This window comes from Myxocyprinus asiaticus, chromosome 27 (assembly GCF_019703515.2).
Source record: "Myxocyprinus asiaticus isolate MX2 ecotype Aquarium Trade chromosome 27, UBuf_Myxa_2, whole genome shotgun sequence".
Classification (NCBI taxonomy): domain Eukaryota; kingdom Metazoa; phylum Chordata; class Actinopteri; order Cypriniformes; family Catostomidae; genus Myxocyprinus; species Myxocyprinus asiaticus.
In genome coordinates, this window is record NC_059370.1 from 29,300,289 (window position 1) to 29,324,625 (window position 24,337).

The 24,337-nt window shown below is 38.6% G+C and overlaps 1 protein-coding gene and 1 long non-coding RNA gene across 2 annotated transcripts in view; one reads left to right on the forward strand and one right to left on the reverse strand.

The window, feature by feature from the left end:
* LOC127417670 (glypican-6-like) overlaps positions 1-24,337 on the forward strand; it is a 60,703-nt gene that overhangs the window by 17,339 nt on the left and 19,027 nt on the right. The window contains exon 2 of the mRNA XM_051657805.1: positions 17,932-18,090. Within this exon, the coding sequence (XP_051513765.1) occupies positions 17,932-18,090 (159 nt within the window). The remainder of the gene's footprint in view (positions 1-17,931; positions 18,091-24,337) is intronic.
* On the reverse strand, positions 17,968-19,773 carry LOC127417674 (uncharacterized). Its single transcript, XR_007893307.1, has 3 exons — positions 19,744-19,773; positions 18,281-18,320; positions 17,968-18,061 (listed from the first exon to the last, which is right to left on the reverse strand). It is a non-coding gene; the product is annotated as an uncharacterized LOC127417674 (long non-coding RNA).

The window sequence follows — 24,337 nt, forward strand, 5'->3', positions numbered from 1 at the left end:
CAGAAGACAATCATTGACACCCTTCACAAGGAGGGTAAGCCACAAACATTCATTGCCAAAGAAGCTGGCTGTTCACAGAGTGCTGTATCCAAGCATTTTAACAGAAAGTTGAGTGGAAGGAAAAAGTGTGGAGGAAAAAGATGCACAACCAACCAAGAGAACCGCAGCCTTATGATTGTCAAGCAAAATCAATTCAAGAATTTGGGTGAACTTCACAAGGAATGGACTGAGGCTGGGGTCAAGGCATCAAGAGCCACCACACACAGACATGTCAAGGAATTTGGCTACAGTTGTCATATTCCTCTTATTAAGCCACTCCTGAACCACAGACAACGTCAGAGGCATCTTACCTGGGCTAAGGAGAAGAAGAAATGGACTGTTGCCCAGTGTTCCAAAGTCCTCTTTTCAGATGAGAGCAAGTTTTGTATTTCATTTGGAAACCAAGGTCCTAGAGTCTGGAGGAAGGGTGGAGAAGCTCATAGCCCAAGTTGCTTGAAGTCCAGTGTTAAGTTTCCACAGTCTGTGATGATTTGGGGTGCAATGTCATCTGCTGGTGTTGGTCCATTGTGTTTTTTGAAAACCAAAGTCACTGCACCCGTTTACCAAGAAATGTTGGAGCACTTCATGCTTCCTTCTGCTGACCAGCTTTTTAAAGATGCTGATTTCATTTTCCAGCAGGATTTGGCACTTGCCCACACTGCCAAAAGCACCAAAAGTTGGTTAAATGACCATGGTGTTGGTGTGCTTGACTGGCCAGCAAACTCACCAGACCTGAACCCCATAGAGAATCTATGGGGTATTGTCAAGAGGAAAATGAGAAACAAGAGACCAAAAAATGCAGATGAGCTGAAGGCCACTGTCAAAGAAACCTGGGCTTCCATACCACCTCAGCAGTGCCACAAACTGATCACCTCCATGCCACGCCGAATTGAGGCAGTAATTAAAGCAAAAGGAGCCCCTACCAAGTATTGAGGACATATACAGTAAATGAACATACTTTCCAGAAGGCCAACAATTCACTAAAAATGTTTTTTTTATTGGTCTTATGATGTATTCTAATTTTTTGAGATAGTGAATTGGTGGGTTTTTGTTAAATGTGAGCCAAAATCATCACAATTAAAAGAACCAAAGACTTAAACTACTTCAGTCTGTGTGCACTGAATTTATTTAATACACGAGTTTCACAATTTGAGTTGAATTACTGAAATAAATGAACTTTTCCACGATATTCTAATTTATTGAGATGCACCTGTATATACACACACACACACACACACACACACACACTGTATATATAGGCCTACAAAGAGATAAAGAATTGAGTTAAGCAGGAAATCTCTTTGTGCTAAGGATCTGCATTCTCTTTGGCTAAACGTAAACCTGTAAAATAACAAGCTTTACTGCATGATTTGAATATGGAAGGAAATGACAAAATAGGTTATGTATGAACAATGGCGTACTAATAGGTTTGTGTGTTGTATATTCAGAGCACTCATTTTAAATTGTAAGTAATTATCAGCCAGTCGCTGTTCCATTCATGCAGAAATATTTGTAATGTTTCCTGAAATATTAAATTAAACTTTATTCAATTACAGTGGAGCTTTGAATAGCATCACACAGTGAAGGCACACAAATGCTTTGTTGTTTTTGTCACATAGCAACTAATCTAAAGCTTCAACTTTCATTTATTCCATTTATGATGAGGAACTAGAAGGAAAGATGTGTCTGGGTGTGGGAAGCAAGCAAGTTTTGATTAAGCCTGCAGTACAAATATGCGTCATGTGTTCCTCTGTGTCTTCTCTTACTGCAGAGCTTTGGTTTGTTTGCAAGCATTGGGATTGTTGCTATATGTGATAAAAGTTAGTTTCCTGTAATCACACTCTGGGAGTTGGAGTGTTTGTTACTGATTGCCTAGGGCACTGAATTATTATTTTAGGAGATGTATGTATTGTCACTGCTCAGCCAGGCCTGCAGTTTCTCACGTTGGATATTTCCACCCCCCTTCTTACCTCATCACTGTCATTCACGTCCTATCTTTGCGAGTCTTTATGCATACATGCACACAAATGTTCATTTTTGTAAATGGAATTCTTTCATTATCCCATCAGAAGCCACATTCTCACACACAGTCCTGGTACTTTTCCCTTAGTAACTTTCTAGATGAGGAATAGCAATACCAACGAGACTTTTCCCTCTTGCATTTGCACACACAAAAGTAACCCCCGTAGTCACATCATCTAGTGTCATCCATTATTCTTCTGACCCTGTCTGCACACGCAATTCAATAGCAGCAGCAACAAGAACAAGAACACCGATGGAGGACGTCAGGATCGGAGCTACACTTTTGTTAGGGCTGTTTTACAGAAACTGTGTCTGCATTTGAAAACGTGAGCAGCTGCCTTGCTGAATAATCAGTTAATGGCTTAATGGATAGTGTTTTTGAATGAACTGAACTCTAAAGGAAACTGGTCTCAGAACAGATTGAAAAGCGCCTTATTTTTAATCCTACCTCATTATAGGCAGCATTCTCCAGGTATCATACGCAGCCTGTGTCTTCAGGTTACAGTTTACACTGGGTGCGTGAGCCTTGCGTGCGGTGTCCCTGAAGCTGGAGTGAAAGACGAAGCGCTCTGAACTCAGCGGAAAACATGTTTTTCTTCTTTCAGCTGCTCCCGTTAGGGGTCGCCACAGCGGACCATCCGTGATCCGCAGATTTGACTTAACACAGGTTTTACGCCGGATGCCCTTCCTGACGCAACCCTCAGTGGCTGGGGGACTCTCACTTACACCTACAGGGCAATTTAGAGTCTCCAGTTCACTTAACCTGCATGTTTTTGGACTTGTGGGGGAAACCGGAGCATTGAAAATGCACTATAAGCCTATTTATTAGTACAGTTTTTACAATAAAAGCTTTTGTGACTAAACATAAAATACTGCATTGAACTACTCACCCATTGACTGAAAAAAGTTGTCTTGACATTACTAAAATGCAGTAACAGGTATGCAACATTTTCCGCCTGTAAATTAGATTTCATGACGGTTAAGTTTATAATAGGTTTTCATTTACCCATTCTTGATAAACATCTTATTTATGCCTGTTATCCCAAGGAAAAAAACAATGTAGTAATCCAGAAATCACTTTATTTTCTGTGTAGTCACAGTACAGATGCAATTTAAAAACTCAGCATCTTCCGTTAAAGTCACGCAGCAACTCTGCTAACCCCTCACACTCACGTGTGAAACAGACGATCCTCTTTGGATAATTTGTTGGATTTATGTTGTTTCTGTTACAGGAATTGGAAAATTTGCCCAGTCCTCTAAATAGTAGGCTAACAGCTACAAGTTTGTTTACTCATGGCAGCTGCAGACACCTTCCGTTTCTCATTGCTTTGTGCATCATACAGGCTGCAGCACCTCCCACCATCACACTTCTGAGGGCAGAAGTACCTACCTTGGAGTAGGAGCTAAAATATCTGTCTAAAGTCCCTCTTAATGGCTAAGAGGAACTGTAGTTTCTTGTGCGAAAAGTACCTGAAACGGGCTTTAGTTCCTGCAGTGGAAAAGGGCATAGAGATTAAACTGTGTAATCAGTTTTCATCCCTCTTTAATGTGTTTTTCCTCCTTTCTCTCAACCCCTTCCTCCTTTCTTCCTGGCCTGTACCTCTTGCCCCCTGTCTCCTCATATGTAAATAAATGGTGCATTCCATGCTGTCAGTGTCTCTGCTTGCGTACAGGATCATTGTAATTTGTCTCTTGCTGGATCTTTGAGTGGAGGTATTGGTTGGGGGGTGTAATTGCTTCCAGCTGAACTTTGGTCCATTTCAGTTGGTGTATCTACGCCTTTGCTGTGTACCTTCAGCTCTGTACAAGGATGAATCCTCTGCATTTTTTTGTTTTGCCCAAAGATCCACCAATATAGAAATTTAAGTTAGAGATTGACTGATATTGGTTTTCAATGACCAAAACAATACTGATTATTTTTGTGTTTAAGCTATGTAATTTCTGCGCCTCTGGCACCACCAAATGGAATTGCAAAAATAAACGTTGTTTTCAAAACAGCTTTTTGAATACGCCTCCGTCTGCCGTTGGTCAAAGAAAATGTTTTTCTTTTCTCAAAACGAGAGAGACAGTGCTTACAGATTTCAAGAAAATTAACCTATATATGGTCTACTTATAGTTTAAGGTTGGATAGGAGAAAGTATTTTAATACAGAAAAAGTTACAAACTGCACCTTTAAGTGTCCGATATCCATTAAGCATAACCAATTTTTAAACAGATGTTTTATTTTCTGCTTTTAGGCACATTAACAACTTAATCATTTATCACTAACCTCTGGTGAACTGCTTTAGAAAAAAAAACTAATTTTGCGCGCAGTCTTCAAAGAATTAATTTGACCAGTTTGGTTGAAATATTCTCTTGTTCAAAGCCCCTCACTAAATACATTTTTGAAATGTATTGTCTTGTGTCCAATTTATCGGCAAACCCTATATTAAAGAATATGGAAATGTGGAAAAGTGTAAATACTGGTTAAAAATATTGGTCAAACCGATTATCGATATATCTCTAATTTTGACAGATACCAATAATTATGTTATGGATGAAGTTTCTTACTAATTTGCCTCTTTTTTTTTTTTTTTTTTTTTAAACCAAATGCCATTCACTAGGCTAAAGCATATGTTTCAAGTGAAATCAGGCATCAAACCATTTTACAATACAACTGATGGATAAAAATACCTTTGAAATATGGAAATAAATATTGATCGAATATGGGGCATACATTTCTAAAATTGTCTGCTTCCTGTATCAGCCTAATCAGAATGATACCAATAATTTAAAAAAGGACAGTTTATGACCAATATTAATAACCAAGATTTTTGTTTTGTTTTGGACAATATTATAAATCTATACTATTTTTGTTGGTTTGCATTGAACATAATGGACAGGACAATAGATGCATAACTGTTTAATACTTTGGAAATCTGGCATAAAAAGTACTTTCTTGTTGAATTGGAAAAAATTGTCTAATATTATCTGCTTCAGTTATCGTCCTAAATAGATGATGAAAAATGTATGATCAATACTTATCATAAATAAGTATTATCTGAGTTTCGCCCATCAGATCTGACCCTACTTGGTCATTAACTGACTTCCCTGTAGTTTGCATGAAAAGCTTCACACTCCAATGTTCATGTAAAGACTTCATAAGTAATGAACAACAGGGATCCCTTGATTCTTCTGTTAAACTCCAAACATGCCATCTCATGACTTTTAATGTGTCTGTGAAAGTGCCAGACCAAGTTAAATGATTCACAATGAGGTGACCTGGGAAGTGGTGTAGGCAGGGAGCTTTTGTGAGTGGAGACAAAGCTGGAGACGGCACACTGGTGAGGGAGATGGAGACAGACATGGAGTGAGAGGCTGGAGCGATGTTGTGGAATCTCCCCAGGGACTTTTGGATAAATGTTCATGGATGGCAGACTTTTGGAATGCTTACTATTGGGGAGTTTTAATTGGCCAGAGGCCCTGCTCTGGTTTAACAACCAGAGATTGACTGGTACAAAAAGGTTGAGAGCTTTTGGGTGATTGCTGAAGTGTGTACACACACACATCAGTCTAACATATGTGTGTCTCAGTGCAGTAGTTTCTACCAATTTACTTGGTATTAAGGCTCCCTTCTCAGCATCATACTTTACATCTGGTTTGTATTTTGAAGTGTCTCTGTGCTTGCCCTTGTGCCTTAGTGCATATCGAAGACCAGGAGGGGTGGCATGGTATAGATACAATGCTTTTTCCCTGGTTAATAATCACACAACTGTCTAGACTAATTAGCCTGTTATTAAGAGTCAAGTGCTACAGCTCAGCCAGGACATTGACCTTGGACAAATACAATCACATTACTTCTGATGAAGTTGTTTTTTTATTTTGCACCTTTGTTTTCTCTTCATTAACCTTTGTGCCATGTGAAAAGAAAATGTTGGTGGTTTGATGTTTTGACAGCTGTGTTTGAGCTAAATTTTAATCCTTGATTTATTTAAGAAAGCATAATTTCGCACACATGCTTGTTAAGACTTTGTGGCGGGCTGGACTACCATTTCGTTTCAACTTCAGTTCTCCTCAGCTGAAATTCCTAATCTCTTAACCATTTCAAAGTGAGCCTTAAGTGCTTATTTTATATGATTTGAAAGAAGAACTCGGCAAGAAGTGGATTTAAACATTTCTGTGGGTCTAAATCTTTTTTGCTATGATTTATGTACATTTAGAGTACAACCATATGCACAAAGTAGCACTGTCTATAACTCTTGCTCTATGAGTTTCTATTGAAATAAACTCTTACATTCTACCAGCCTTTGAAGTGCAGGACTTTGTTACTAGAGTTACTTCCATAATATTCATTTCTTGTTAAGGTGAACATCACTATTATTTAGGCAATTGCTTACACTTTGGGTTAAGAATTAGTAGTTTTTGAAGAATTTGTACACTTCAGCTCATTACTTTTTTAAGCTATTGGTCTGTTGCCTGGCTGTTAGCCGACTGCCGCAGCTCCCTGAAGTGCAGCCAGCACCTCTTAAAGGTGCAATATGTAACAATTTTAATGTAATGTACAACGGCTTGTAACGCAACTTAAAAAATGAGCCCTTCCCGGACTTCCTAGTTTGCCTATTAAAGCCTGTAGACTGATTTTCATGCGAAAGGAGCGGGTCACACACAAAGGATGTGACGTTTATGCACGCTCCCGAGAGCCTTGCCTCAGTGCTTCTCTTCCGCTATTCAACAGCGACAACAGTCTGCAACACTAGGTGACGCTATCTTAGAGATGGAATCCAGCAAACGGCCGGCTCCCAGCACAACACTGACTCCTACACAAACTCTGAGTAAGCCAAAAACACACACACACACACACAAAAAAAACATTTATCTACTGAATCCCATCTGGCTAAACGAGAACGTGCTCGTGGTCGAGCGAAAAGTAGAGTGAACATTGGCAGGGCATTTGATTCCTGGAAGGACCTTCATCGGTTTTGGGTATCATAACCCACCCTGAATTGGCGTTCTTCTTATTAGACAGGTAAGCTTACATAACTGCAAAGCATGTGAAATATAGTGCCATAAGGATTGATCTGTGTAATTGTAGCTAACTTGATCTTGCCTGCTAACGCTGACGAATTGCAAGCTTCCTATAAATAATTTAAATGATCTTCTCTTTATACTAAAAGTCAGGTATGCTGATTCACAGTAACTGTCATAATCAATGTTAATCTGTAATTATTCAGCAAGGTAAACTACAATAACACATGAAATGAATGCTAGACAGTGTTCAAGGTAATGCAAAAAGCTCCATTCATTAGTGTAACGTTACTTGGTTATATAGAAAATATATACATTCTATTATTATAAAACAGTAGCACATCGATATATCAAAATGACAGTTGTGATGGAATCACATCAATACTGAATTGTCAACATATTTATAATGTACAGTCTATTTTATAAACGGCTACTGTCATCATCCACCAAATTTAGCTAACAGCCATTGATAAAGCTGGCTAGCTAGCTAACGCTGACAAAGGGTATCGTATAAATGCAGTCAATGTATCATGCAAAGAAAAGTGATTACTTCAAACTACAGTCTTGCATAGTCAGCCCTATATCCACACATTGTTTTAGCCCTGTTCCAGCACTGGAGAGTCAAATATAATATACAGTCTCAAAGTTTGTAGTAAAACAATCATAACGGTGTAATTTTAATTATGCTACCTCATCTGTCAGCATGATGTCGGTGAATCATATTGTCTCTTTGTACGTTACGTCATTGTTTTGGCCGATGCTCGCTCGCGTCCCTATGGAGTGTGTGCACGAGCAACAGGTAGCTGGCTGCAGTTCACTTAACGGCCACAGGTGTCATTAACAAGGGTTTCTGAATCTTACATACTGCACCTTTAAATAGGCCTGACTTCAGGTGTAGCTTATTAGAGTCTCCGCCCCCATCTAATTGCCAGCCTCACACAGGAAGTGCAAAAGCAAGAGCAGGAGCAGGTATCAGACATATCTAGGGACCAGAAAATCATAGCAACTTGAAGGTGGGCTCTTTTGACTTGGGCCAGAAAGAAATCACTTAGCAACATCCTAAACCTGTTGTCCTTGTATGAATTTAAATGATTTTGGTACAGCAGTAATTAGGCACTTCAAATTTCTCTGTTTTTCTTTATATTAACATTATTTTTGTCCATTTATAGGGATGTCAAAAGTACCGGTAATCGATAATAAAATGAAAAAATGAAATAATACCATTTTTCCTGCAGTACCAGGAAGTACCAAGCACTGAATCAATTCTGACCGCACACACACACACACACACAAGTAAACAGTTGCCTGTGGAAAATGCCCAGCTCATTATTGACAGTGTGACCTGTGAACGTGTTCTCAGTGGATCAGGGAGTAGTAGACACTTTTCGTAGTGTGCAGGAGATGGTTAAATGGGGGGAGGGGTGGTAGGTCAGAAAACATTGCTCTAATTGTAGGTCCACGTTTTTTTTTTTTTTTTTTTTCTGCTAATGTTTTCTTAGTGTAAAACCTGAGGAATGTGTCCTTGAGCAAAGTCTTGGAGCTTTATAAATCGGCCCCTTCAGGTTATCTCTTTGACCAGACCCGTTAGTGCATTAACAGCATCCACAGGACACACTTGAGTGCATTGGCCAGTTCATGGAAAATAGAATTTCCTTGCTCTTTTGAAATTAAATGGTTCTTGTATGGATTTGTCATAAACTAACATTCCTAAATATCTCATTTTAAGAAACTAAGCTGCAAAATCAGTGATTTAGAACATGTAACAGTTATTATGTAAGAGCAATCAGCATATTAACATGATCACCCACATTTAATAATATATTAATGTCTGTTCATTTAGTACTATTGTTTCTCATTTCACAAGCAAAGAGGTTAGCCTGTCATAAGAGGTACATATTCAAAGTCTTAAAGATACAGTAGCAAAAAAATAAAAAACAAATAGCATACTTAATTATAAGGGTTAGAGGACAGGTGGAAAAAATAAATGCTCAGTGTAAAATGTCAACTTTAAAAAAGAAAAGACTGAAAGCAAATGAGAGAGGCAGGTAGGCAAATACAGTGACATTGAGCATGTAAAGACTTGTATCATTAAATATGATGAATGTTAAAGGACAATGTGGCCTACATATAAGGTGTTCAGTGCTCTCTTACCAAGGCCTGTTTCTCTCAAAGTCAAACTCCCAAGTGCCATAAAATGACCTTTTTGACATCATCCACCATTTTGTTTAGTGATCGTACTCACCGGCTAACTGCTGTCATTTTCATTTAGCCATCCTACATTAATTGCAAGTCTCTGAAAAGCATAATTGTGGTGGCAGTACTGTTGTAAACTTGTCATGTTAGTGTTTGAGAGATACTGGGTTGGATTTGGAGAGAAAGAGAAAGTAATACCCCTCTTTTATTACCTCCATATGAGCAGTTTCTCTCTAATAATGGGTTCCTGCTACAGTTGTCATTTTTGAATGCCTTCCCATTGCGGTGGGAACCACAATAAAAACCTGAGCAGTTGACTCTCTACCTTCTCTACAACTCTGTTAATAAAGAGCTCCAGCTGTTTCCTCATGAACAAGACATCAGTTGTGGCCTCTCTGCCTTGAGTGAACCAGAACTTTTTTTTTTTTAGCTCAGTATAAATCAAACTTGGTTTAAAAAATGAATTCCAAAGTTGCAGTTGTGACTTTGGCAGTTTAAGAGTTACAAAATGTGTTCACAAGCTCTGATCCCATGTGATTCTTAAAATGCACATTGTACAACAGTTAGTTCCAGTCCACTATTTTGATTGGATGGATTGGGAAGTGGCTTTCCAAGAGTGATATTTCTTATAACAGCCCTGGGATGCTTCACTGTTTAAGCCTGTTTATCTGTGTGTTGCTTGTGTGTGCTTTGGCTTCTTTTGAAATATTTTTCTTTTTTCTTTTTTTTTTTTTCTTTTTTTTTTGGCAAAGCAAAAATTAAGATAACTGTCCATATTGTTTCTAAGATGTTACTCATTACTAACTTTTATAGAACAATTGTATTAAAGTAGATGTAGATTCTGTGAATTTTATAAATTTCTCTGAGGCAATGCATGATGTCTTGCTGACAGCAAGGCCCATGTCTGTCCAAGCTATACAGGAGATAAAATTGGGAAAAGATTGGCCTTGGACATTGTAAATGCTCTCTATCCACCACCCTGTATTCATGAGTCTGTAAATGAAGAATGGACAGTCCAAAGATAGCCTCAGGCCACACAGAGAGAGAAAGAGGCGGGTCGGGATGGAGAGAGATCTATCTTCAAGCAGATGGTTTGACTGCATCAGCAGGGACATGTCTGAACATGAAAGGCAAATTTTGGAAGAGTCAACCATGTAATAGAAAAGCTATGATTTAGAAATAAAAAATCTATCTCTTATCTGTCTCAAATGCCTTTGCTCAATTTCGCACAGCCTCTTAAACTGCTCTCATCACAAAAGGTAATAGCAATGTATGAACGTCTCTCTGCCAGAAGGAAGGAGTGTACTCATTAAATGCTAATTCCTCAAAGGTTTCGAGCAGTACTCATTTGGAGCTTTTTCCCCCAAGAATTTATGTTTTATTGCCATCTGCAAGTTGCTGTCATTTCTTCTGAATATTAGCCAGAGCAACAAATCTGATTTAGTTAGGTCAGGTTGTCGCATACCCCATGACACAGTACCCTGGTTGAGTGAAAATGGAGGTGGGTGTCAGGGGCTGAGAGGAAAAATTTCCTTGTGAAATAGTTGTTTCTCTCCCATGGTGGTAATTACAGCTTGCGTTAAGGTAAAGATGGGCAGGATTTTGTGACTATAGGGCATGATGTTTAGCACTTATGTTTGGTTTGTAGTCATAGGAATAAGGCCCGAAACACACTATGCAAGTATGTGAACACAGACGCTTCTAGCTACGCTATATTTCACACATTGGTGTGTTCTGTAATGCAATTTATAACAACACAAGTATGTGTTGCAGTCTCAGCATTGCCACAAGGAGCATTATAGCAAGCTTTACCTCAAAGTCTTTTCTGGTCAATTTTTAGTCATGGTAGAAAAACAATTTGAAGGGAATCTTGCTGAGCAAGTTAGGCACCATAAACACTAATAGGGGCAGTGGTGGCTTAGCGGTTAAGGCTTTGGGTTACTGATCAGAAGGTTGGGGGTTCAAGCCCCAGCACTGCCAAGATGCCACTGTTGGGCCCTTGAGCAAGGCCCTTGACCCTATCTGCTCCAGGGGAGCCATATCTTGGCTGACCCTGCGCTCTGACCCCAGCTTAGCTGGGATATGTGAAAAAAAAAAAAAAAAAAGAATTTCACTGTATATGTGCAAATGTGTGATAAATAAAATTATTAATTATAATTATTAATACATTTTTGTTTGAAAATGCATTATTTTGCTAATTTTAAGACCCTCAGCCACTCAAACTGCGTTTTACTCCACCTAATATGGAGACTTTCAAAAACGGTCTCCATAACCACAGACTTTGGAAAACAATGATGTTAGGAAAATGAAAATGGAGCTTTCAAACTTAAACCTATTAGTGTGAATGTTAGGGTTGGTAACCGAGAACCAGTTCTTGTTCAGAATGGTTCCATTTTTTTTTTTTTAATACCGGAATTGTGTGATCTTAATGATTTCAGGTTCTGTTAATGGTTCTCCTGCTTGCAATTTTCCGCCGATGCGGCTGGAACACCATCCTGAAATATTTGGACCGTGTTTCCAGCAGCAAATTGCTGCAGCAGCGCTGCCATCTACTGATTCTACAGCATAAAACACACAGCTCTACCAGTACATTAGATTCACGATCGAACGAGTCTCGAGCTGGCTCTTTTGAATCTGCAGCGCGAAACGTGTGCTTCCGGTATTGTTCGATTCCTGAAAGAATTATTCAAAGGAGCCAGTTCTTTTGAATCTACAGCGCAAAACATAAGGCGCTTCCGGTATACAAGTAAACTTATACTGATGTGCAAGTTATGAATGTCCAACTCGAAATGAAATAGGTACTGTTGAAGTCTCACAAGCCTGAAGTACAACATTAGTCGACATAACAAAGTCTAAACTGTCTATGGAATTGTTACCGTTTATTTAATGATGACCTGTGTCTCTGTTAAATCAAGCAGTGCAGTTACTGACTGGTTGTTCATATGACAATGTATAATTAAAGATACACAAGTTTTGTTTTATTAAGTGGAATTTTATAAAAGAATAAATTAACTAATGAAATATGTCATCACATTTCTTGTTGGTTTAGATTGGTTTGTTCTTACAAACCAATCTAAACCAACCAAAATTACAAATCTTATTGTTTTGTAATTGTCTCTAAAAAGTCTGCAAACACACCTTTTACAAGAATTGTATTACATTTATTTCTGATTTGTTATATATGCTCTGTAGAAATCTGAAATTACCTCATTATTTGGTAACAGACAGCAGAAGGCAGTAAAAACAATTAAAATTGCATTTCTTATTTCCAAATAATTCTTTTAAAAAAGACACTAAAATTATTACTGGAATCGTTACTGGAATCGTTGTATTCCTTACGATTCCCAGCACTAGTGAATGTGGCCTTAGTTGAAGCGAGTTAAACTGACATGATTATAGATAGCTACCTAAATAATAATATATTTGGTGCAACGCACAGACATGTTATGTACAATGGAAATGTTTTCACACTTGCATGTATGTTTCTGGCCTAAGAACTCTCACAGGAGTGTGCAACATGCTATCGAGTCCATTTTGATAGTATCCCCTTCACTGGGTGGTTACATGTCTCTTTCTTGATTTTTTTTATTTCTAATTTTATTTTGACAGGTACTAATCTCACATCACAGGTCCTCTATGAATTAGTGGAGCAAGTCTTCCAGCCGTGAAGTGGCTCAGTTGTTCTTTTTGAATCCATTCTGGATGTTGTGGCAAAAGGGAGCTGGGAAATGGCTTTCTCAGACATTTTTACTTATTTTTCAAACAATAAATTTAAAAGATGATCTTTCACACCACACATCCACCTGGAATGATGGTTGTAAGGTAGAGTGATGGCTGTAAGCAGAGCGGATGGTGTTGATGACACTTGCGCTGACATGGAAGGTGCCGCATGTGTCTTATTATGCAGACAGGGAAGACCTTTACTATTTGTTTCTTTTGGCAACAGCATGTTGATGTGGTGGCCAAAGCGATGGGCGGATTGAAATAATCCCCCAGAGAATTTATTACTTCTGACTCTGAGGGTTTGGGGCTGTGAGTGAGTTTGTGTATGTATGTGTGTGGGTGGTAAGTCTGCTGGTCAGTTCCTAGCAGGGTCACAGTGCCATGGCCTCTCTCAGAGGAGTGGCTGTTAACCTTTGACTGTGGCGGTTAAGCCTGCTGGCTAGTGGCTTTGGGATTATGGGGGATGAAGTCTGTCTGGGGCCAGGGGCACATCATGGCTGTGGAAGATGTGGAGAGCATGGGGGGTGTCAGGACTAATCTGGGTTTTGTCCACAGGGCATTTTTCCATCCACTCATTCGCAAGTAAAACAGAATGTTCTTAGACCTGTAGAACAGCAACAGGAAGTGATTTATTGGAGGCGGCAATAACAAATCCCTCTTCAAGATTTATAGTGAGGTGGTATACTCCTCAGAATCATATGTAAATGGAAATAGATCTTATTTCTGTTAGAAAATTTAGCCTTACATTACAGTGACTTCCAAGTCACTTACACTTTAAAGTGATGGATTTTTGCATGAGTACGTTCATGCAAGCAGGCATATTGATCTGGCCTCTTGAAGATAAAGGTATTGATTATTGTAGTCCAAACTTATGAGTGCTCAAAAATCAAGGCTGATTATGTAAACAAAACAGGACCCACCCCCTCAACTTTAACCTCTTTTCTGTGACATATGAATTGCTTGGCTCTGAACATGGAATTTCTTTAAATATGCATTGTTGTAACTCTGAGAGAATGGCAACGTACTATGAGTTACTATTTCTTTAAATATATTTTTGAATATAATATAAATATTCAATAAAAATTAGGGCTGTAACGGTACACAGAATGCCTGGTTTGGTACGTACCTTGCTTTTGGGGTCACGATTCGGTGCGGTTTCAGTACAGCCACGAAAACAAAGAATCTTTCTTTAAATTATTTGTTTTGTAAACACAGTGGCCGATGGGCAACAATTCTTATTGTGAAGGCTTATTTATACATGACTGCACTGCACTATTTCTTCAATGAAATTACAATACAAAACTTAAGAGCCTCTTATATGCACCTTGTATACAAACATAAAAGGAAAAAAGTGCAATTATAATAATTGTAACAAAATTAAGACATTAGCAGTGCAGATTTCTCTGTCTTTTGCCTTTCAGCTCACCACTTGTACTTATCACTCAATTTTCAAGTTTTATTTTTGGGAAAACCAGAATATATAATAGGAGAGGGCAGATCTGTTAGCATTGACAATTGTCCCCTGCTGGATAATTACAGCGCATGCTTGTTTATATAGAGTGGGCACTACAGAATTGCTGAAATGTGTTCTTGTAGGAACTTTATAAAGGGGCTCAAGCACATTAAGCAGATGCTTAAATCCTGGGCACAGAAATGCTGTTCCATATTGTATATCGCATCTAAGTTCAGTGGGAGATGCGGATATAAACATGGAAACAGTGCGTGAAAGCTGCTGGGGCAGCGCGCATGTTGATGAAAGAACTGTCCGCATAAACTTCACATACATTTATCTGATCCACAATTTCTAGTGTACCGTGCGACGCTCTGTTTTGATTCTGTGCATTCCCGTGTTGTTCCAATCTTTTTTCATTTTAGTTCTTAGTTTTAGTTTAGTATTTTATTTTAGTTTAGATGATTTTGGCTATTAGTTTATTTTAAATTTTAATAGGGTTGCCACTGCAGAATTAATCAAAATAAAATTGAAATCACGAGATGACCTAGTGCATTTTTGTTAATTAATTTTATTATCCCCTTTTCTCCCAATTTGGAATGCCCAATATCCCACTAATTAGTAGGTCCTCGTTGTGGTGTGGTTACTCACCTCAATCCGGGTGGCAGAGGACAAGTCTCAGTTGCCTCCACTTCTGAGACCATCAATCTGTGCATCTTATCACGTGGCTCGTCGTTCATGACACCACAGAGACTCCGTATGTGGAGGCTCATGCTACTCTCCACAATCCACGCACAACTTACCATGCGCCCCATTGAGAGTGAGAACCACTAATCGCGACCACGAGGAGGTTACCCTTTGTGACTCTACCCTCCCTAGCAACCGGGCCAATTTGGTTGCTTAGGAGACCTGACTGGAGTCACTCATCACACCCTGGATTCGAACTCGTGACTCCAGGGGTGGTAGTCAGCGTCAATACTCTCTGAGCTACCCAGGCCCCCACCTAGTGCGATTTGGAAAGGGCTGCAATTTAATAATAATTTAAAAAAATAAAAATAGTCTGCTCGTGCTGCTTGAAAGTTTTTGTGTGCTTTTATGTCCTGTCTGAGTTGTGTTAGTGCATTATTACAGTATGTTCAGAGCAGTTCTGTGTTCTACAACTCCACCTCATGCTCAGAGTAATAGAGTTCGATTCTGTGTACTAGCACTGAGTGGGTTGTATTTAAAGTGTTCCAGAATTCACTAATTTCACTTTTGCTTAATTCCAAATATGGTTGTTAATACATAACAAACACAAAGTTAATATACAAATAATACACCACATGTCACCAGGTATTTGTGGACAGAGGTGGAGACGACGTTAAAATGAGGAGCACAATATACAGCTGTTGTGAATGAGAATTCAGCTGTAAACTCTTCATGCAGATGTTGCCAAAATAAAAGCTTGGCGGTTTAGAACCCATTGGCTTAACTGAACCGTATAGCAATGCCCTGTGCAAGTTAAGATTGTCTTATTATAAATGATAATAATTAGTATAATATTACAATAAAAAATATTCAAGTTGACTGGGTCCCAAAAATAATGATGATGAATAGTGGACTGAGACCTTATCATGAAGTGGACAAAAACAGTTACAGATTGGATAGGTCCAATGTGAATATGAAGAAGAGAAGACACTTTTTTCCTCTTTGTTTCACTGTTTTTATTTGTTTGTGGTGAAGGGAAAAAGGTCCAAGTTTAGTTCTTTTTAAGAGGACTAAAGTGTTAACCCTCATAGAGTAGACTTTTTATTGGCAGTAAACATTGGCAAAACATCACTTACTAATCACTTACAAGAATCACTTACTAGTTGTTTATCATATTGCAGTTCAAATCACAATCGCTACATTTTTCAAAATAATTGCAATATGACTTTGTCCAAATCGTGCAGCCCTAATTTTTGAATCGTCTCGTATTTTTAGAAACATGGCTGTGCAATCACATTACTTGATTTGTTTATAATTTGTAACCCATTTTAACTGATCCTTCCATGACTATTACAAGTCATTCTTGCAATTTCAACAAAGCATTGTCTATATCAGCCTGCTAGATACCGTTACTTTGGTGACTTTTAATTAATCTGAATTTACAACAGCAGTGTTCACTTTATAACACAAAGCCAAATGTTTGCAAGACATAAACACATCATAGATGATCAATGGATGTAAGAATAAAACAGAATAGAAGCAGTCAGATATTGGTTGTGTGAGTCTAGTTTTGTTATATAGATGGAACAAAAATTAATATGTCATGCAAAACTGCTTTTGTGCAGAATTAATTGAATGAGGTGTTTGACACCCCAGTTAATCCTAGTCCTATTATAAACATCCATGTTTGTTAAAAAGCAGGCCAATGTCATTAAGACCTTCCCTCCCTCATGTTAACCTACAGTTCTGTATAAAACAAACCCTTGCAATGGACTGTGACAATTCCTCTTGGATGTTTTGTGGTGATGGTGATTATTTGCAAGCTCTCAACAGCTCTTTGCTTTTCACCCATGGCGATTAGTTCAGCAGATACTCAGATACAAGCTGTGTCACCGATATCTGTTTGCACATGGCTGAATGCAGTATGCCTGTGTGGCACATTGAGCAGTATGAATAGTTACACCAAGTTTGTGGTCTCTCCAAAGAACATCTCTCCTTCCTTCGTCAAATCATCTGGTTCAATTTCACAAAATTCATATGAAAGACATGGAGCTAAACGTATAGCCACATAGAGTTTTGAAATTGCCGTGAGTGCAGGGACCTCTTGTCTGAGTGTAGTGGCCAGGCTGTCTGCATGGCAGCATGAGTTGCCAAACCGCCCGTCGGAGTCCAGTCCACTGAAAGGACCCTTGTGTTCTACTGAATTCCAACAACCGCATTAAAAAAGAATGAAAAACAAAACATTATTGCAGCTGCGACTTCACAGTCCGCCCAGCTCATACTCCTCATGTTAATGTGATGCCTTGTTTAATCCGAACGCTCGCTGTCCATCTGTGCCGTTCACTCGTAGACCGCAGTGCAGATTTGTTTTCTGATGGGGCAAATCATGGAGAACGCCTGATGTCCCTCAACACTGTCTGCAGAAGTTTTCTCTTTATTGATCCCCCTTATTGGTCCTAACTACATACTACATAACTTCAAAATGCTAACATTTTTGTGGTCGTGCTGTATGTTTGATTTTGCATGCAGACAGCAAAGACAACGCAATAGACATTTTTTTTTTTTTTTTTATCTTTTACACACTACCTGTGTAAAAGATAATGTATTTTTGTGTGGTGCTGTACATTCAGCACAGATGCCTGTGGTTTGCCTGTTAGCTTTATACTGTGTACACATTGTTCTCAGTTCTGTTCTGTGTTTGATTTGTATCGGAAATGAGTTTGACGGTTTTAGCTTGTGGGCCGCCAGTATCTAGACTCAGTCAATTTGAAGAATGAATAAATAAATAAAATGATATGCTCTCTCTCTTGCAGGAGCCCATCTGAAAGTGTGTCCTCAAGGTTTCTCCTGCTGTACTCTGGAGATGGAGGAGAAGTTGAGTCAGCAGAGCCGTACGGACCTGAAAGCCCCCGTCCATCAGCTTAGCTCCAACCTGCAGAGCACCTTCACCCAGAGACACCGTCACTTTGACCGTAAGTTCACCTCTTACAGAAACATTCACAAGCAAATCTAACCTATTAGAATTCTTTGTTTGTTGATGCAGTCCTTTTGTGAGGATTCATTTGCATGACAATAATATAATAATATTCTATGATAGAATTTGTTCCTTATATTAAAGGGATAGTTCAATCAAAATTGAAAATTCTGTCATTATCTACTCACCCTCATGGCATTCCAAACTTGTATGCTGTTATGTTTTTTCCTGGAACACAAAAGGAGAATTTTGATTAATTTTCACTTTTCCAAGATGTATGCAAGGATGGTTTAGTGACCATGGACTGACAAGCTACAAATGAATAAAAAAAGCACAAGTAAAATATTATAAGTGTTTCATAATACTCATATGTATCAATATGGCTTCAAATATTCTCTATAGTTTTTCCAGCCTATTGATGATCTTTGATATATATATTTATAATTGTGTATTTGCTCAAATGACAGTGATTTTTAAATCAGAGGAACCATTATTTCATCCAAACAGACATTGTAGCCAAGTAGATTCAAAATGTTTGATAAAATGAAAATCCTGTTGCGCTTTGCATTGTTTTCATCATGAGCCCTGCGCATGCACACAGAATAACTCGTCACCCGTCTACTCTTACACGCACACAGACCATGTATTCATTTAATTAAATCATAGCTTTTAATGGTTTATTAATCAAATATGTCCATAGCTTGATCATGGTGTTATGTTTATTTGTGCAGCCCTGAAGGATCGATCATGAAATTAGTCTGATGCGCTCTTTAGAAACATATTGGCAAAATGAAAAGAGATAATAGGCAAGGTAAGGCAAGTTTATTTTATCATACACAATATTAATTCAAAGTGGTTTACATGGAAATGATCAAGAAAATTAAAGATACATAAAAGTACATTTGAATATCACTTATGGACAAAAAAAATAAAAACTAATAATAAAAGTAAGGCAAAAAAATGTAACTGAGTTCGGGGCGCCCGTTCAGTGAAAACACTGAACAGGCTGATCACCTCGTTATATGGAAACGGCCACTCCCGTGACCTTGAATAACCACCTTCCTGAGTTCCTAACATCTGTCACCCTGTGATCTTAAAGCGACTTCTCCCATAGTCTTTAATAACCTCCACTTTTCACGTTCAGATGTTTCTACCAGGTTTTTAAATGATATAATATGATACAGTGCAATCTATAAGAACAAGAAATAAAAGGATTATGACACTGACTTTGGACACCCCTTATCTGAGTGGAAGCACTGAACAGGTGCCCCAGGGGTCCGAAGGTCTATCAGCCCTTGATATTGAAGTGGCCACACCTATGACCTTGAATAACCACATTTAATATGTGTAACCACCTTCTAATATCACTAATATTCTACACAAGCACTTATGGTGCGCACCCAGAGTCGAATGACGTCAAAGTTCGGTTTGTTTGGATAATATGAATTTTGCTTTCTGAATTCTGGTGCACACCTGTGAACCGCACTCGGGTCTGCTTGAAAAGGTGTTCTGGGGTACGGTTCATGTGAACTCCAGTACGGTTTGCTGCTGATATGAACACAATCGTACCAAATCACAGAAGTGAACTGCTTGTGATGATGTTAATTTGCGTCTTTGCTGGCTCCGTTGTGGTATAATGCATTTCTCATACCTGCTTATGTCCAAATACATCCCCTGCAGAGAGCAGCTCACATTCGTCACATCTCTTGCAATGCATCTGCGGGCTCGTGGCAGACAAACTCTTATATTCATCAAATCATTGCACATTCAATGCATCTGCGGGAGACAAACACAAGTATTATTCTGTGCATGGCAAGTTTTCGTGGTAAATCCAAAGAGACAAACTTTAATACTTCATTTAACACAGTGATGACTTCTCGAGTTGTTACCTAGTTACAGTGGTAAACAGCTGCCGCTTGTACTCACGTTGATGACGTAATCGGACCGTGGTTTGGACCCAAAGAATATGATGTGAACAGAGAACAGTGGGAGTATGGGGAGGGGGGAAGAAACGAACTCTGGTTCGGTCCAAGCAATCGAACAAAGTGTGAAAGCACCCTTAATCAGTTGTGTTGATCCATTGCACTGCTATAGTCTCACCCACAGAAGGCTGGTTGTTTGACAGACACCCCCACATGCCAGCACACTGCCTCCAGAGACACACAGTCTATACATCCATCTCTCCACCTGTCCCTCAACATCCCACAGTCATCTGCCACACACACACATACATACTTGCAGGCTTGTAGACAGACCACACACGCGCGCGCGCACACACACACACACACACACACACACACACACACACACACACGCAGAAGCCAGGCTTCCTCTCTGCAGTGCATGTGGCAGTGAATATCAGGCTGGGAAAGAAGGATCAGGTTTCCCTGATGCAGGGCAGAGGGGTGCATGGGAACATGCATCGACACTGCTGACTCACTCAGGAGGGGAAAACCCAGCAGACACACTCCGCCAGCTATCACAGACACACACACACACATACACTTGCTTGGTTTATAACGCATGTTTTATGTGTTCCCTTTCCTTCATGGTGTAATGTTATTAAAAGTGTGTCAAACAGGGAAAATTGAGACAAGCTATGAGGGCCTGGTCACATGCATCCGGATTCGTTCAGCTTTAGTGTTTTATCTGAATTTCATCAGGGCTAAATCTGCAGGACAAACTTATGGATGTGCTCAACTGTTTTCAAAATAGGTCTTAATGGAATATTCTGGTTTCAATACAATTTTGTCTATCATTTTCTTAAAAAATCAAAACAAAAATTTACAGTGAGGCACTTACAATGGAAGTGAATGGGGACAATCCATTAAAGTTTAAATATTCACTGTTTCAAAAGTATAGCAATAAGACATAAACAGTATGTGTGTTAACATGATTTTAGTGTAATAAAATGGCTTACTAATCTTTTCTGTAATCCAATTTTACAGCTTTGTTGTCGTGATGGCGTAATGTCGTAAACCCTGTAATCCTGCAAAAACCATGACTTTACAGTGCAAATAATACACGTTTTAACAGAAGAATTAATGTAAGTTATTTTCTAAATTTATGAGCCAGGGCTCCAGACAAAAAAATATTACTTTGGAGCCATTGACTCTAAAACTAAAACATTTTAGAAGCCAAATGGCTGTTTTAGGGTGTGTTCACACTTGTAGCTCTGTTCTCTTGTTCCTCTTGGTCCGGACAAAAAAGAAAATGATACATTTAGTCCTGGTTCGCTTAGCATTCACACTGGCATTTTTAACACCAAACCTAACAATACAACACAAAAGGCATCAGGAAAAATTCACAGCCTGATTGGACAGCTTTTATGACGTATATTTTGCGAACTTTCCGAACATCCAAAACAATGCTGGCTGCTGGGCGAAATGCGCTCGTTAGATTTATATATGTATATATGGTGGTATTTTTACCAGCTGGGAACAAACGAAGAGCTAATAAAATGTGTAAAGGAGTCAAAACATTCCTCCGTTGCACACACAACGAAGATATGCTGCAAGGACCGCTGACGGCAGTTCCGACACCTGTACTGAACTGTAATGGGCAACACAGCCCCTATGATGAGAAGAACCAGGTATGCTTGAGGTCAGTATTAGGCAAATTACTTCCTGTCTTTGGTCCATGTTGCGTTCATATATCAATCGAACCGCACCAGAGTTCGTTTGGAAGCGGACCGAGACCCACTATTCAGGTGGTCTCGGTCCGCTTGTTTGGTGCGCACCAAGGTTCGGATGGCAGCATTCACACTTGTTCAAATGATCCGCACTAACAAAGCAATCACACCAGAGTTCATTTTAATCTAACCAAACCTGCCAAGTGTGAACACACCCTTAGTTGCCAAATTACATAATTGCTTTATTTAGATTGTTGTACAGAAACTAGATAGAAAGCTGAAGAAAAGGAAGAAAGCTGATCACCCATTAATCAGGGGTTAAATATACAGTATATAAAGTTGAATGCATAAGTTTGCATTCCCTTTTTGTTTTCCCACCCCTTTCAGAATTTATACAAATATAAGAGATAAAAGATTATTTTTTTATTTAGTACTGCCCTTCAGAATAAATAAACTTAAAATGTAAAAAAATAAATAATAAAAAATGAATAAAAAAAAAAAAGCTTTACATTTCTGCCTTTTAAACACTCCAAAAATTGGCCCCATTCACTTCCATTGTAAGTGCCTCACTGGAACCTTGATTTTTGCTTTTCATTTTTAAAGAAAAATAAGGGACGAGTCGAAATTATTTTTTTTATTAATTATTATGCCACAAATGCTGTTGATTGAGCTTAATTTCTATTGAACCCAATTTTTTTTTTTTTTAAAGAATCCATGTATAATTGGTCTTTAGGAAACCCTGTATAATTACACAGTTTTCGAGTTGGATGCATTTCTAATAGGGCATTTAAATAAGATGCATTCAGAAACAGCTAGACTGAGTACAGCAGAATGCAGGGATCTCGATGTTTTTTTGAAGTTGATCTATTTTTAACTTCATACAGCATATGAAAAACATTAAGCATAAAAAAGATTAAACTTTTCGGACAGGGCTTTTTTATGCAAAATGTCTTACAGTCTAAAGCACAGTGCACTATCCACAAAAAAAAAAAAAAAAAAGAAAAATAAATATCTAGATGTACTAGCCATTAAAAAAATCTAGATGGGCCAGTTAACCTGACTAATTGACATAGTCGGTCGTTGGATGACTAGTCAACTGTTGTAACCGATCCCTAGTAGAAACGAGCCAGTACTGTAACAAGTCTTAGCCCATGAGATGAAACTGTGAGCTGGTGTTTGGATCGATGGCCTATGATGGTCTAGAGAAGGATGAATAAATGAAGTGCTGATGGCACATCTCCCTCCATCTTGTAACTCGCACGTTATTCGTCACCCATTCACACTCGGCCACAGTTATTTCAAAATGAGAATTGTGTTAACTCTCATGTGGTCATCCAGAGTTGAGCTCTGTTCTCTTCTGGCAGAAAGGCTGAGTGGTTTTAAATGGACTCAACAAAGTCAGTTTTCTGGTAAGTTCTACAAGAGCTGTTCTAGTTTGTTTGAATCATACTCTTGGATGATGCACATGTTATATCTGATAATGTGAGTATTTGTTGGGTAGAAGTGAAGGAAATCATAGAGGTGATGGGTTGCAGAGGACATTAATGGGAGTGAATGGTGACGATGAGTTTGTTCTCAGGATTGGGTGTTTGTGTGTGTGAGTGAATGTAAAAAGAAAGTAAAACTTCAGGGAGTGAATGGTAACAGGGATGGTGTGTATTGCAGCCAGATGTGAGCATGAATGTGACGTGTCGGAATGCAGCGGTGGCCAGATCGCACTTGCCTCCTCCCCTGCTCTTTTTCTCTTTTGCCTTTTGTCCCTGTTCTCCCCCTTTCTCTCTGCCATCAGTCTGTTATGCCTTTCATTTCTCTTCCAGCTCCAGGTTCTCAGGTCTTTTGAACTGTTACCGTGGGAATACGCTCTGAATCGCCAGCCTGCGTAAAAAGTGCACTAGACCCTGGCATGTGACTTAATGAGCTAAACTGCCTTAAAATACCAGTAGCTTTTATGCTTTCAAACAAAGACGCTCTTAATACATTCTTTTATTCATGCACAAGTATTTTCTTCACTTTGTGTAAAAGGTGTAAATGAGATGCTTGGGCCTCTTTGAGAGTTTAGAAAAGGTTTTTGCCACAGAAGAGTGTAGGGATGTGCAAAACTATATATTTTCAAAATCAACTAGTCGGTGGGTTGCCTCAATGCTGGATCAACATAGCAGTTTAAGGAATGTTTGGGTTCTATACAAGTTAAGCTCAATTGACAGCATTTGTGGCATAATGCAGATTATGACAAAATTATTTTTTCGACTTGTCTCGAAAAATACAATGGAAGTGAATAGGGCCAATCAATAAAAATTACATTTTCAAATGTATGTTTTTAGTGTGATAAAATCACTTGCTTATCAGTGTAAAGTTATATCCAGTAGTACAATTTTGTTACCCTGATGACGAAATGCAGGTGAACCCTATAAGTGATTTTTATCATGCTCAAATCTGGCCCCATTCACTTCTATTTTACTACATTTAACAAATTTTTTGCTTAGGGGAAAAAAACAAAAAAAAACAACTAGGGACGAGTCAAAATATATATATATATATATATATATATATATATTTTTTTTTTTTTTTGCATGATCTGGTGTAAAGAAGCACAATTTACGATACCAGTGTTGTC